Source organism: Phalangium opilio, unplaced genomic scaffold, assembly GCF_054372755.1.
Source record: "Phalangium opilio isolate 3A_F unplaced genomic scaffold, DU_Popi_V2 ptg000013l_1, whole genome shotgun sequence".
In the NCBI taxonomy this organism is placed as follows: domain Eukaryota; kingdom Metazoa; phylum Arthropoda; class Arachnida; order Opiliones; family Phalangiidae; genus Phalangium; species Phalangium opilio.
Genome location: NW_028324148.1, coordinates 6,667,909 through 6,683,117, shown reverse-complemented (window position 1 = coordinate 6,683,117; position 15,209 = coordinate 6,667,909). Strand labels below are relative to the sequence as shown.

At 38.3% G+C, this 15,209-nt stretch overlaps 1 protein-coding gene across 3 annotated transcripts in view; it reads right to left on the bottom strand.

Annotated features, from left to right (window-relative positions):
* The window catches only part of LOC149708721 (metabotropic glycine receptor-like), a 50,140-nt gene that overhangs the window by 17,996 nt on the left and 16,935 nt on the right, over nucleotides 1-15,209 (bottom strand). For all 3 annotated transcript variants that reach the window (XM_089864242.1, XM_089864240.1, XM_089864241.1), the window contains 3 exons: nucleotides 9,430-9,805; nucleotides 8,564-8,951; nucleotides 1,977-2,085 (listed from right to left, as the gene is read on the bottom strand). In XM_089864242.1, the coding sequence (XP_089720368.1) occupies nucleotides 1,977-2,085; nucleotides 8,564-8,951; nucleotides 9,430-9,805 (873 nt within the window). The remainder of the gene's footprint in view (nucleotides 1-1,976; nucleotides 2,086-8,563; nucleotides 8,952-9,429; nucleotides 9,806-15,209) is intronic.

Sequence of the window (15,209 nt, the reverse complement as noted above, 5' to 3'; positions counted from 1 at the left end):
ACTAGTAAGAAAATTAAAGTATAAAAGCGAATGAAACCCATGATAGATCACAGTTCAATCTTGGAATCCTAACGCGAAAAATGGGCGATCGAATTGAAGTTAGGCGTCAGATAGTAGAGTTGCATCAACAAGGATTTTCAAACAGATTCGTACTGTTTCTGAAAAGTCAAACTATAAAAACATGAAATAGGCCTATTATCTTTCAAGGTAATTTGTTTGGGAGCGGCTCAGCCGCCCTGCTCTATTCGGACAGCTGCCCACTGGTAAAAACGTGAAACACAGTTTCTTAAGTAGTATAAGAGTCGTTTTCCAGCAGCAGAGTTGTATAAGCCGTGAGAGGTTGAAATTAACAGTAAACCTTTAAAAAATTGGTCTATCTGCTATTCCTTCCTTATATTGTCTAAGGCAAAAAAATTAAAATCGGAACTCAATGTGAAGAGAAAAACACGTAAAGCCGGTAAAAACCTAAAACCGTTGCTTCTCTCTTATTTCTAAATTCTCTTACGCGTTACAAACACAGTGAGTGAGTGCTTTCGACTTTTCTTGTTGATATGGCAAGTAAACTTGAACGCGCGGGTATACAAATTTTGCCCTATCTTAGCGCAACAACATTCTAGGCGCTCCAAAAACAAATGGCGGTTGTCCAAATGCAACAGACACTGTCTGCTTAAATAATATCACGTGTCACACACGTAGTTTTTCCCTGGGGAAAAAGCTGGCAATGAGGTTTCAACGTTGCCGTGTGCATATTTTGTCATGCTGAGGATCAATATCAGCCACAACTCCACATTCCCTGCCCAACCCCGACATTAAACGTCCTTCGTCAATTACACCATTCTATAAACATTCGCCCTGTCCAGTTCTATCACTGTTATTGAACAGTAGTCACCCAAACAAAATCATTCAGATTCTGTCCGGCCATTATGAAACACTGTCGATCATGAATCGGTAAGCACTCAATTCTCCTTCAGTCATCCAAAGCGTGGATGATTCTCAAATTTGCGAATCACCTACCAACATGACTCTTTGAGACTTTAATGTCGAAAACGTGAATAAGCGCCACCAAAACGAAATTCAAGTTTCCAGACGTCTCCCATTAGTCTACCCTTCCACCTTCACATGTCTAAACAAATATCCGCGATTTAGACAACTAGTGAACATTTCCATTACAATTGTATAAGTTTACGTTCTAGGGTGAAGCTAGATTTTAATACGGTGTGGCCCAACTTGTTTTTCCCAGCTATAGCTTAAGCATAGTCGGGTTGACTCTAATTAAATTATAATTATTGAAAAAGTGTTTTTTTTGCATCACTATTTCCTTAATAACCTTTGAAGTTCAAATCCGATTTTAATTTTGAAAACAGATTCGGTTTCTGGGTAACGTTATGCATAAAATGAGACCAACCACAACAAATTCGAAGAAATATTTCGTGACGTCATTTTGCGATAATTTACACATTCGTGTGTTGCTCGTGCTCCTTTCAAGATTTTCTATTAATTTCGATGGCATCGGGTTTTCAAGGGTTCAGCCTTTCCAAAAACGTCTTACTCGTCGCTCTAGCTATTATAGAAGAAAAATGGCGACCGAATGAAAACGGCCGGAAACTTTTGATCGCGACTGTACGTCACAAAATTTACGAAGGAAGAGTTTTAACATGCATAAGAAATCGATAATAAATAATCGATAGATATCTACGAAAAATCCAAGTTTTAGAAAATACATGGTAAAGAAACATGAATTAGGCCTAAGGAAATTTTGAAAAAACTTGGTCGATTTATTTTGAGGAAACGCACCAAATGAAACTGAGTAACTAATTTACACTTCTACTTTTCAAAATCTTATTTATCCAACTTAGATTAACGTTACGTAACCAACGAAATAAGAAAGTTACAGCAAGAACCCAACTAGTGGAAACACTATATCTCTAATCCATTGTTTTTACTCAGTAGATCAGGAAAAATTTAAAATTACTCACTTTTGTCGATATCTTTGGGCATTTATGTGTATCTGAGAATAAGGAACCGTCTTTGGCACATTGATTAACTCCTACTTGCTGCAGATCTATACTGACTGTCGCTACACCCCTGAGAAAGAGAAATAAATAATAAATTATGGACACTAACAACAAAATGTAAGCGTAATACCAGCTATGTGATAAACCATTTTTGGTTTTTACAATCTTATTTCCCTAGCTTAAGGTAGCTTCACAATGAAGCTGAAACTGAATTACGCATTACGCATTGCGACTGAACTGGTTTTCCAAGCTGAAACCCAGAGCTGACGCTAAATGCAAGTCCATTTTTGTAAATGAATACTATCTTCCAGCTTCAGCCGCACATCATGGTGCTCTTTTGTAGCCAATAAGAGAAATGACAAAAGGGGATAGCACGCAGGGGAAGGAGTGACGATGACGTCACGGAGAGGTTTTACACTGGACGTTTCTGTGTGTGTGTCTATCATCGCGTTCGCAGTCAGCAAATCGAAGAAAATATGTTGGATTTTGCATGGATTTATATATATATATATACTACGTATTATGGATATCCAACTTGGCCAAAAAGGCGGCCACCAAATATGTGCGACACCGGCGGATGTGACGCGCTAGAGCTATTGCCAATTTGACTCCAGAGAGCTTAGGTCACGTGGGAAAAAGGAAGTAGTGGTGCATGCGGCGTCTGCTCCAAAACGTGGTCCACGGCTTTGGGGCGGCCACTAAATGCATACGGTTTGCTGCAAACTATTTATGCATACAGGGCCTTTTCAAAAGGTTTGCACAGATAATAATAAAATGCGTAATAATAATACCAGTGGCGTAACGACGTTTGTTGGGCCCGCCCGCAGTTCGACAATTAGGGCCCCTTCTTGAGTGTCGAACTTTCAAAAAGTATGAAAGCATCACGAACGTTACAACTTTTCCCTTTCATAATTTATAACAATGCGTCTTGTTGCAGCTCTCGACTAAAATTCCTGGCACATACATGGCTCACTCCGCTAAACTGCAATGCAGGGCCTTACAGTGTTAGTGACATAATTTTTGTCTTCCACAAACTTAAATTGCGAAAAAAAAACCTTGAAAATCCTAGTTTATTGTATTATATTTACTTCTTTATTTGATTTCGTAGCAATTTATAAAATTGCAATCAAAGCAAAAGGCCTAGTTAAAATGAGCAATTTTCACTCTAGATGTCGCTCACGTGACGCCTGTTAGTGTCTCAGCGCCGCGTTAAGCCTATTCTATTCAGATTCGCATGGCATTAGTAGACTCGGGAGTCTCGGGCGCTCGCGCTTGGCTTTCCCGCGAGATGCCGTGAGTGACGTATCAAGGAGAAAAACCCGCCAAAAATCTTCTCCGCAAATGTGCTTTTGCCCCCCAAAATTTCAAGTTATCGAAGTGTTTTTTCTGTGTTTTCCCTCATATTTAGATATTTATCAAGCTTATTTTTTGAAATCAGAAGAGTTGAAACTCTCAAAAAATTAAGGTTTTCTTTAGATTTGAGATAATTTTTAAACCACGTCGCTATTCCTTTAACTACTTTGGAGCATTTTTAAGACAAACAAGATGGTCTAGCCCATAATTTAGCCACATCGTTTACGTACTCTACTACAAGAAATATACTTCTAGTGAAATATCCCCTAATATACCGGTCAGGGGAATAATTTTTCAATGGCCGCTTGACAAAGTGAATCACATATCGCCAACGCCCGTTACTGATTTAATTACTAATACTACTACTACCGCTACTCTTCGGGTAAAACTATTAGTACTATCGATATCTTGTAGCTAAGAAGAAACAAAAAAGTTGCCAAAGCGCGCTGCTAGAATTCTCGGCCGCTTGGACCTCTTCTAAATCACTCTCATTCCTCTCTCTCTTGTAACTCACGAGTCACTAAGCACAGCTCCTACATACATTCGTTCTCTCTCCTACTATCTCTGCAACCCTCTTTCAACAAGCGACTGTAGAGGAAGCCGTATAGTATCAGGCTGGCATTTAAAAATCGTTCAAAATAAATTATGGAGCCAGCGCCTCCTAGAAGTAGTTTTACGAAGTACTATTTAAAAATAACAAACGAAACATCATCATCTTCTTCTTCTACACACCATGTCAAACTAATAGGCCATCGTATATACGATGTGGCTAAAAATAGGATTCTCTTCGCAAAATTATAGCATTATATTGGACCATTTAGAGTGTAGATAATTTTATTTTATTGAGAACGAAAGATTCTTCAATTGAACGTATACCTCGCACCTAGATCTAAACAAATGCTGAATGACTCGCACAGACATACATTTAGATTTACTTGAAAAAGTGACAAACTGTAAGTAAAAAAGAGACCAAATGACCAAATCAAGTTGTTTAAAAAGGTCGGGTAGGAAGAGAAGTTTTCAGAGAAAACAGATTTTCAAAACTATTCTTTACAATTAAACATATGTGCAATAAATCAGTTTAATCAGTGGGATTATATATTTAAATGCAAGGTCTGATGCAAAATTATGTTGTTATTTGGAATGTAAAGTAATTGTTATCATATCATATAAATACCTAAAAAAATCTCAGAAATTCAATTATGTGTGAATTGAAAATAAACAAGTTGGGAAAACCAAAATATTACCTCTCCGTGTCAAGAGGTCTACTACTACAAACGTATTTACCTAGATATGGAATTATTTCACTTTTTTGAAGTAAAAATTTACGAAATATTGAAGCAGTATTCCAAACATAGCGAATTTACAGTAAAGCAGACGACATTTTACATCCAATAAGGATAAATCTTGGACACATGGAAATCAGTCAATGGGGAAAAGAACAGGAAATGAAGTCTACGCTTCAGCTGTTTACCCTATATTCTGAAAGCTACATTCACAACTGGTTTGCAGTGTAAACACTATCGTCTCGTCTCACCTCAACAATATTCTTAGTTTGCCAACATGAATGCTAACATTAAATAACAACAAAGCTAATTTGTAGCTAGACGCACTAATAGTCAATGCGCACCATAAAGAGAATAATAAGTCTGTAGTTAATACCCGTTTACCATTAGCCCTTTTACTAACCTTATTATTATTATTTAATAGTGTATTTAACTTTCGGCTCACTCTGAACCGTTGATGTCTCTCATTTTAGACACGAAAATCAAAGCCAAGAGTTTACTTCACCTCAGGCCTCAATTATTTACTCTTTGTTTCACTAAGCCTATTGCGGATAATACTTGTTATACGCGCCGGAATCTAGGTCTTAGTTTTCTTCATGAAATCACTAAACCAAGGATTATTATATATACAGATGTAGTATAGCTTAAGCAATATATAAACAGCCATTTCAAATAACAATATTAAAAAAAATCTTTGAAATATCAAAATGAAACAGAGCTTTAAAGCTACAAAAGTACTAAATGCATCATAATTACGAAAAATACTTCCACATATTCACTTTATATTATGGAAAAAGGGAATATTAAGGTTCTGTATGATTTCTTAACACATCAACACAAGGCTAACTGCTAACGCGACGCACTAGTGTAACAATGGACGGACACACACAGACAACAAGAGTAACAAGGAGTATAAACCCATTAGTGGAAGCAGTATTTTTTTCCGAAACAATCTCGCTTATGTTTATCCTCTCTAGACTTCGCTAAAAACGTATTACTACTACGTAAAATATTAATAGACAGGCAAGGATTGATACCATTAAAGAAGGAGCGCAATATTATCCATATTTTCATTATACAGAGAAAAGAAATTATTATGTTTCTGAGAGGAGCTTCCCATTTAGGTTGTTGGTTTGAAAAATATATCGCAATGCACGGGCCTTGATAGATAGGAGGCAATGAATGAAATATATCGCATGCACGGGCCTAGGCAGATATAGGAGGCGATGATAATCTCTCTCTTTGCACGAGAGGTTTATCTTTAATATTTAAATAAATATAATTATTTTTAATTATTTTAATCTTCAATAATTAACATTAATAATAGTTAAATCGTTTAAAATAAAGTTATACCTATTATCATCTCAAACTTTGCTAATATTGACGTTTAAAGTGAAGGGTACCCCTCTTGCCCACTTTCTTCAAATTTTGGGGTATATATACGATTCGTTTCCATTATAATAGTAAGGAAAAAGCGCAATTGCGAAAACCTTTGGTAGCGATCCCACCTTAGGGAGGCTAGACGTTTCTCGTAACCCTAGCTGATCGCCGCGTATATCCTAAAACCAAACGATGATAATGGAGTAGAAGCCAATGATACAGATTGGTGTCTATGTGGAATAGACGGAAGACCAGTGGATGGTGGTGTTAGAAGCCAATGATACAGATTGGTGTCTATGTCGAGTTGACGGAAGACCAGTGGATGGTGGTGTTTAGGAGCCAGTATGTACAGACTGGTGTCCAAGTGGGATGGACGAAGACCAGAAGATGGTGGTGATTAGAAGCCAGTATGTACAGACTGGTGTCCAAGTGGAATGGACGAAGACCAGAAGATGGTGGTGATTAGAAGCCAATATGTACAGACTGGTGTCCAAGTGGAATGGACGAAGACCAGAAGATGGTGGTGATTAGAAGCCAGTATGTACAGACTGGTGTCCATGTGGGAAGGACGAAGACCAGAAGATGGTGGTGATTAGAAGCCAGTATGTACAGACTGGTGTCCATGAGGGATGGACGAAGACCAAACATGGTGGTGTGAGAACTCAAGTATAGAGTAGCCAACGGAGAAAAATACAATTTTCTAAATTTCTGTGACCTGTCAATGCGGTCCGGAAATTGGGAACACGTTTGCTCCGATACGCAAACTGCGAACGCGGTCACGTGGGTGTAACAACGGACAGACACACAGACACACACCCACACACACAGACAGACACACACACAGACACGGCCGTTACAGAACCTCTCCTGGACTACGTCACACGGAGAGGTAAAAATTCCTGAGCGAGCGAAGCGAGCGACGCGATTTTTTGATATGACCAAATGAGATATCACTAATTCTGCGTTTAAAACGTCATACAGCTGGGATTATAAAAAATTACTTTGAAATCTCAAAAATATAGGACTTTATTTATTTGGAGAATTATAGGACATTTTAAAAAATATGGGACAATCAGTCTATAAGCAAAATTTGGAAAGGGCCCCCAAAAGCCTTGGGCCCGCCCGCAGTTGCGGGCTCTGCACCCCTGTAGTTACGCCACTGAATAATACAAACTTTTATTCTATATGGTTGACCAATTTTAAACGGTTTGCAGGCAAATCACTAAACGCATACCTATGCCCATATTTCAAACGGTTTGAAAGTAACCAAAATACTAAAACTTGTAACAGCAAACTAGAAAGTCTCAAAACGCTATATGCTAACTATTAAGCGGGATAAAAAAGAAAATAAACCATTTTGACACTTTGACAGACTTCAAACAAGAGAGTAGCACATGTTATTTATAATAATACTTAATATATTTCGAAGCTGTGCACCTTCAATTAGCAGTGCAAACTTAAAAATTGGGTGGTGCAAGTTTTTTTAACCATTAAACTTGTCGATACAAATTGGTGAAAATTCAGGATATTTATTTTCTTCCAAATTTTCAAATCCATATATTAAGGTACTTTTAATATTGCAATCTTACAATTTCTACCAAAAACATTGCTATTTCCTATTCGCACAGCCCTATTCCTGTGCACTCTGGCACACAGATGAACGGACGCATCCGACTACCATTCTAAGGTCACGGTATGCATTTTAGTGGCCGCGAATTTGGCATTTCGCGCATGCGCAGTGATAAAAATGATACGAACTTCGGTCCCAATTTAGAGGGCCGAGAGGGGGGAAAGAGGAATCAAATTGTCTGCTTTCTCTCCGCAACGCGCGCCAGAGAGAAATGCCTTGTGGAAGGTACGAGTTGGAAATCCATAATACGTAGTATTTATATAAATCCATGGTTGAAGAGACGGTACAGTCTGTAATGAGGATCGAGAATTTTTCATCGCAGGAAGTTTTGAAGCCAATTTCATGCTAGTAGTTTAGAGCGGTGGAACAAGACGTTGCACTAAGGCATTCTACAATTCTTGCCTGTTTTCAAAAGCATCACTACCGGCATTATCATACACCCTACATCAAGCCTTAACGGACGAGGATTACCTAAGACGGCAAGACCTTAGTTTTACTATGCGTGATCTAATAGAAGCCGATCCATTATTTTAGAGTAAGGTACAGTTTTCTGACAAGGCTAAATTTTACAGGGATAGCACGGTAAACCGGCATAACATTTAATAAAAAAATTAATTCCAAACATTTATTTACACCCTGTATAATTTAGTATAGTGACGTCATCCGTTGGCAGTTTTGGGGGTTGCTATTTCGGGAACTACTCCTACCCATTCTCAATACCCGACCGTTATTTTGGCTAATTTTTGTTCTGGCCTTTTCATGGGAAGCTAAGCCTAAAATCTGTTTTTTTTTCTTTAATATTACGGGATGGTGTGGGGTCTTATCTGGGAGGGCCTAACGGTCCTCTAGAATAAAGTTTTGCGAGAAATAGTACCATATGCGATGCAATTAATTTTTACCTGAAATCCAAGAAATAGTTATTTCTTCTCCCAAAAAATGGCACGGAATAGGTGATGAGCCAGGTATAGGTTCCTCCGCAATCAAAATAAGGAGAAGTCCACACACCCGTACTGGCGTTGACTTCAGTGCCGTCGTCAATGGACTCGGACAAATCGTCCTCTTCGACAACCTCGTCGTTTGAAGGTAATATATTGCTAGTACTTCCGGATGAAGTGGTACCGCTGGGAACAGTAAGGAGATCAGACATGTTTTTTAGAGCCTGTTTCCAGAACCACTCTGTCCCAGGTACTGTTGGATCGTCGTACGAAAAATTGTACGCTTCCGCAAGATTTCTCGTAACTATACGACGACCGCGTCTTAAAGCACATGGATAAAACAAACTTCCACCTAAAATCAGAAAAATAAGAAGTAAAAGGCTTAAGAAAGTTGCAAAAATTAAAATGATATATTGACAAATAAGTGTGTCAAACTATCTAAAGAACTGGTTATGCCTCTAGTTATCAAAATTTTAAAATAATTGTCAATCTGACAGTCTATTCTACCTTCATATTTTACTGGTTTTACAAAAAAGTGCCAAGATTAGCTATTATATTTACACGTCCAAAAATCTAGCCAAACTATGAAAAATATTCCAATATAGGCTTTTTCCAAACCGATATGGTTATAAACGAGTTGTTTGTAACTTATATATCCCACCTATGTAATGTACGTCAAGTCACGCGATTTAAACAGAAATCAGATATGAATTTAATGGATATCGTTGTAAAACATTCGTTTCGTTTTGGCTCACTCTAGTAGAAAGTGGTCTTCTCACTGTTTGCCTATAGGAGCTATATGTTAATTACCTTTAATAAAGGTGGTTTACCTGAAAATCTGTGATCTCCTCTCTGAAAAGCGATGCCACTTCCACAGAGAATGGGGTCGCTTTTAAGATTGAGTTTAGCCATTGAATAAAGGAAAGAGCTAGAGGTGTAGAGTGAAAAGAGAGGATCGCTCTCGTTTTTGACTTTTGAAAAGAGTCCTGTTAAAACGTTGGCCATTTTCACAGCGCTTGCTGCCTGTCGATCGAACTGAGCATATGTTGTTGGTGACAATTTGTACCCTAAATAGTTCAAGGAAGTCCTAACGCATCGGTGGTTTTCACTGCGAGAATTGTTGTTGCTGTAAGCGCTAAGTTCCAAAAAATGCAAAGCAGCCGAAACAACATCATCCCGTTCAAGTAGTTTTCTGATATCCGGATCCTGAAAAAATAAATTTAAAAAAATATGGTAAAATGGTTAGGTACAATAAACATTATTTAAACCACACAACAAATCTGATCAGTCGGCCCCGTGGAGTTATCAGACTGTCGGTCCGAAATACTTCATGGCCAAACCATTGAGTAGTCAATTAGCACTCGGAAAGAATCAAGCTGTCTTTAAGCCGACTCAAAGTAACTTAAAGAGTGACTGTCGGAATATTGGATTGGCGTCACTAAACCAACAGCAACAAGATTTGCTATCTATGTAGCAACTATATTTAGTCAGTTCAGTGACGTGCATCTCCTTTTCTGACTGCAGGTTAGTTTTGAGTCGGCTTGAAGGTCGCTGGATTTTTATCCGAGTGCTCATCGACTATTCAATGGCTTGGACATGAGATATTATGGACCGACAGTACGATAGCCAATACTTGGATACTATATTTCTACGCGAGTAAATCGTCTCGAAAGTCGAAACTTGGTATAGGCCTACGTAAAAAATATCCCTTTAGTCGGATTTGAGTTGAATATCCGAATTTAGGTGGTTTAAAGACCTTTACCAACGGCTAACCAATTACGACAACTACAGTTCTGTATCGACAAAAAAACCGACCACAAACGGATCGGAAATGCTACTAGGGAGGTTAATTTAATCACAATGTTATAAGCTTTATTCAGTTTGAAGACGTTTAAATTTCATGTTTTAATGAAATATATGTACTATAAGAAACACGTTGTCAATTCTTTCAGTATGATTAGATGCGAGACGAGGTGTTATTTTGTTCAACGCAACTTCTCTCTCATAAAATTATTTCTCATAATTTTCACAAATTTCAATATACGGTAACGGTTTACATGAAATGTTCATGACAATAATAATTGTGTCTCCGAATATGTATTTTAGTATGTTGGCACAGTCAGCTAAAAAAATAGTGCACTTCTAATTAAAACAACTGATAATCAATTGTAATTATATTTAACTAAGAATAGAAGTGACAAAATATGTGCATAAAATGTCAAAATAATCATTTGATAAACCAAATTTCCCTTTCATAATGCAGTGATTTTTATTTCGAAACCAACTTGAAAATTTACTTTGCAATCTAGCACAAAAATTTGCAAATTTTTAAAATCCTAACTAATTTTCAGGTAAGACACAACCATTAATCAATATCTTATGACCAAATTTTCGTTATTTATCTACACCATTTACGATTCCGGTCGGAATAATCCTTTGATTTTAGGGTGTTTACAAATTGTCAAAAACAAGACAATCCCCTCGATGAGTTTACAACATAGACTTATGCCGATGCACACTTATCGCATCTTATAAATTTCTAACAAGGACTTATGCCCAGAAACTTTTGAAAGAGAAAGTTTAGTTATAGTGATTACGCATTTTAGTGATTATCCCCTCGAATTACCTTTAGCAATGCTAAAATGATCAAACGCATAACGCTCATTTAACACTATGTTAGCTCTATCTAAACCCACATTTGAATTCACCGCCAAAACGTTCCAGTCAAACATAACATAGATGACGATAGCTACCGAACGAGAACGAAACACATGAGGAGCGCGGTAGGAAACGGGGAAAATCGTTATCTATTTAATTAGCACATACATAAAAAGAAAATGAATATAAAAACCCCAAACATACAAATTCATAAGTATCCGACCCCACAGATAAAAATTCAGAAGTATCCGACCCCACAGATTAAGAGGTACCCCACCCCACATCACTCCGACATTTTAGAGATAAAAATAAATGATAAAAAACTGGGGGTTTCTATCAAGTCTCTATGATTGAGTGGTAGAATGTTTTTCTACTACGCCAGCGACCCGGGTTCGATTCCCGGGTCTGACCTGAAAAAATTTTAATTAAAATTAAATCTCTAACCGAGCCCAGTAACCCCTATGGGTGGGTTGTGGTAATATAAAGTTCCTTTTAAGCTAAAATCTGACGATAACGAAGCGACAACCCCGGCCACTACTACTACTACTACTACTACTACGACGACGGCTCGGGTCAAACTAAGAGCCTATCGTATACTACGATATGGCTAAACATCACCGAGCGGCCAGAGAATCAAGTTAACATTAGTCTTCGTTATTGGCAAAATCGTTTTACGACGAACGATGTTATTTGACGGTCGTGTATTTGCTATTACATTAAACGTTTCTGAATCCATTTTCCTTTATTTCCACACTAAAAGACCAGGTGTATCCTTTCCTTGACATATACCTCTTATTTTAGTTCAAATAAACTACTTCTTTTAGGAATATTACAGTATAGTGTGTACGTATGCGTACAGTTACGTGCCAAATGGTGATACACAGCTACCAGGTTTCTTAGGCTAAGGAAAACTTAAAATTATATTCACGTAAGATTTAAATAAAATTTTTCTAAAGTATACTTCATGATTTTTCAAAGCTATACCCATTGTAACAATATGTAATAAATTTAGTGAGATAGGCTGTTTAGTGAGGACAAGTGAGATAGGCTGTTTAGTGAGGACAAGTGAGATAGGCTGTTTAGTGAGGACAAGTGAGATAGGCTGTTTAGTGAGGACAAGTGAGATAGGCTGTTTAGTGAGGACAAGTGAGATAGGCTGTTTAGTGAGGACAAGTGAGATAGGCTGTTTAGTGAGGTCGAAGTCACGTCTAAGTCTCTGACGCTGTGAGGGGAGGAGCCCACTTCCGACCCGTTAGTTCCGCCGGAAGTGCCGGTGAAGACGGCGCCCCTGGGCGGTAAGTCCGGTGGAGGGTCCGGACTCGCATCCGGTGTCCTATCTTCCGTTTTTTTAGCGGTGGTATTGGAAGAAACTTGTCGATCCCGTAACCGAGGTAAACTGTTGGAGTTATTTGATTGCAGGCGAGGCGAGTTTTCCTCGCTAGTGTCTCCAAGATGCCTCATGCAGTACCTGAGAGTCGACAACCAGGACTTCATGTCCCCCGAATCGTGAGCTTCAATTACGTATTCCATATGGTTTTCCGCCTTGAGTACAAAAGTATTTTCGTGATCGGGCATTTCCAGGGCCGTCGTTTCTCTCGCTTCGTTGATTAGAAAACAGAAAACTCCACTCCGAGGTTTCAGTGACTTAGGCGGAGAGAAGAATTCCAGCATGTAACCGCCGGTTGTTTTGACTAGAGCGAGCCGGCACCTTTCCAACAATATGTAATAAATTTAGTGAGATAGGCTGTTTAGTGAGGACAAGTGAGATAGGCTGTTTAGTGAGGACAAGTGAGATAGGCTGTTTAGTGAGGACAAGTGAGATAGGCTGTTTAGTGAGGACAAGTGAGATAGGCCGTTTAGTGAGGAAACTTGAGAGAGGTGATAGATATATGCGCGAGGTCACGAGAAGTGAGAGAGTAGATTTTTGACCGTTGAGTATGGTCGCGTGTTTTTTTGTTTTGTGTTGTTTTTTTAAAAAGTAAAGTTTCAAGAACAGTGTTAGGCTTAGAGAGAAATGTACTAAGTAGAAAATTAAAAAGTTCGTTAAAAGAAAACAGTGCTGGTTTCCTTACGTCCACACTACATTTTGGTGACAGCGGTGGGATACCCCCGTATCGGACCCATTTTCTTAGAAGAATCACAAAAAAAAATAATAATAACGGTGCTCATATCATGGCCAACAATGCTGGTAATGTACCCATTCTGCGAACTCATACCGTCGCTTCTCCAGAAAAATATGGTGGCGAAGGGGACTTCAACCTGTGGCTCAAATACTTTGAGGTCTGTGCCCTGGCTAGCGACTGGGACGAGGACAAGAAATTGCGTATTCTTTCTACGTTCCCTACAAAATGAGCGTTCAACACATACGATTTCTTACCACAAAATGCTAAAGATACGTATGACCATCTGACAACTTCTTTGAAAGAAGCATTTGTTCAACCAGAACGACAACGGGTTTTTATGGCCGGATTCCGCGGGCGTATGCAGGAGCCTAATGAACATCTAGACGATTATGCACAAGATTTAAGAAGGTTGGTGGTGCTCGCTATTCCTGGAATTCACGAAGAAGCCTACGAAGCCCTCATCTTAGAGCAATACCTGTTTGGTTTACACCCAAGCCTGAAGGATGCAGTTTTTCAAGCCAATCCACGTACGATGGCGGAAGCTCTATCGACCACGAAACGATTACAAGCATTTCAGGACTTAAAGAAGCTTGCACCAATATACACGTATGATAAGATTGAAAGCCAACCGCATTGTATATCTGGGGCTGGAAATAATGAAATCAGCAAGCTAAAAGAAGTGGTGTCTCAATTGACTAACGTGATAAGTCAAATTAGACTGGACATGTACTCTAGAAACCCACCAAGGAATGAAATACAGCCTCACAACTGAACACGCCCGAGAGAAGGTATTAACAATGATTACCGCGGTTATTATCAGCAAGCTACCCCTGCTCGTGAATCTTGCTACTATTGTGAAAGGAATGGCCATTACGCTAGAAACTGTTTCAAACGATTATTTGACGACCGACGGGACGCTGAGCAACGACAATTAACTTGTCATCTTAATGATTACTAAATCTGGATATGATTACTTTTAGGCCGTATATACTTTAAAATTCTTTTTTTTTAATTGAGACATGAGGACATGTCTTTCAACTGAAAGGGGAGATGTGTAACAATATTTAATAAATTTAGTGAGATAGGCTGTTTAGTGAGGACAAGTGAGGTAGGCTGTTTAGTGAGGACAAGTGAGATAGGCTGTTTAGTGAGGACAAGTGAGATAGGCTGTTTAGTGAGGACAAGTGAGATAGGCTGTTTAGTGAGGACAAGTGAGATAGGCTGTTTAGTGAAGAAACGTGAGATAGGCTGTTTAGTGAAGAAACGTGAGAGAGGTGATAGATATATGCGCGAGGTCACGAGAAGTGAGAGAGTAGATTTTTGACCGTTGAGTATGGTCGCGTGTTTTTTTGTTTTGTGTTGTTTTTTAAAAAGTAAAGTTTCAAGAACAGTGTTAGGCTTAGAGAGAAATGTACTAAGTAGAAAATTAAAAAGTTCGTTAAAAGAAAACCGTGCTGGTTTCCTTACGTCCACACTTCACCATTATTGGTTTATAATGCAATTCGTTATAACTCTATGTATGACGTTACATTAACAATCTGTACCAGAGTGTGATCTGCGAAGAAGCTCACTTTCTACACTTTTTCTTAAGACGCTTTTGTCTAGCACAATCTTTATCCTTTGAAGACAAATATTTAGCTCTATTTCAAGTTCTTCCCTTTTCGCGTAGGTTTTAAGACATACGACTTTTATAATTTTAGCATGCATATCGTTTTGGTTTATACACGATACGCACACGTTTTTTGTGACCTTAAATTCAAATTTAAATTCATCCCTACATAATTATCTTAATGCTAAATGAAAAAAAAGCGTGAGATTTTCAATTTCTT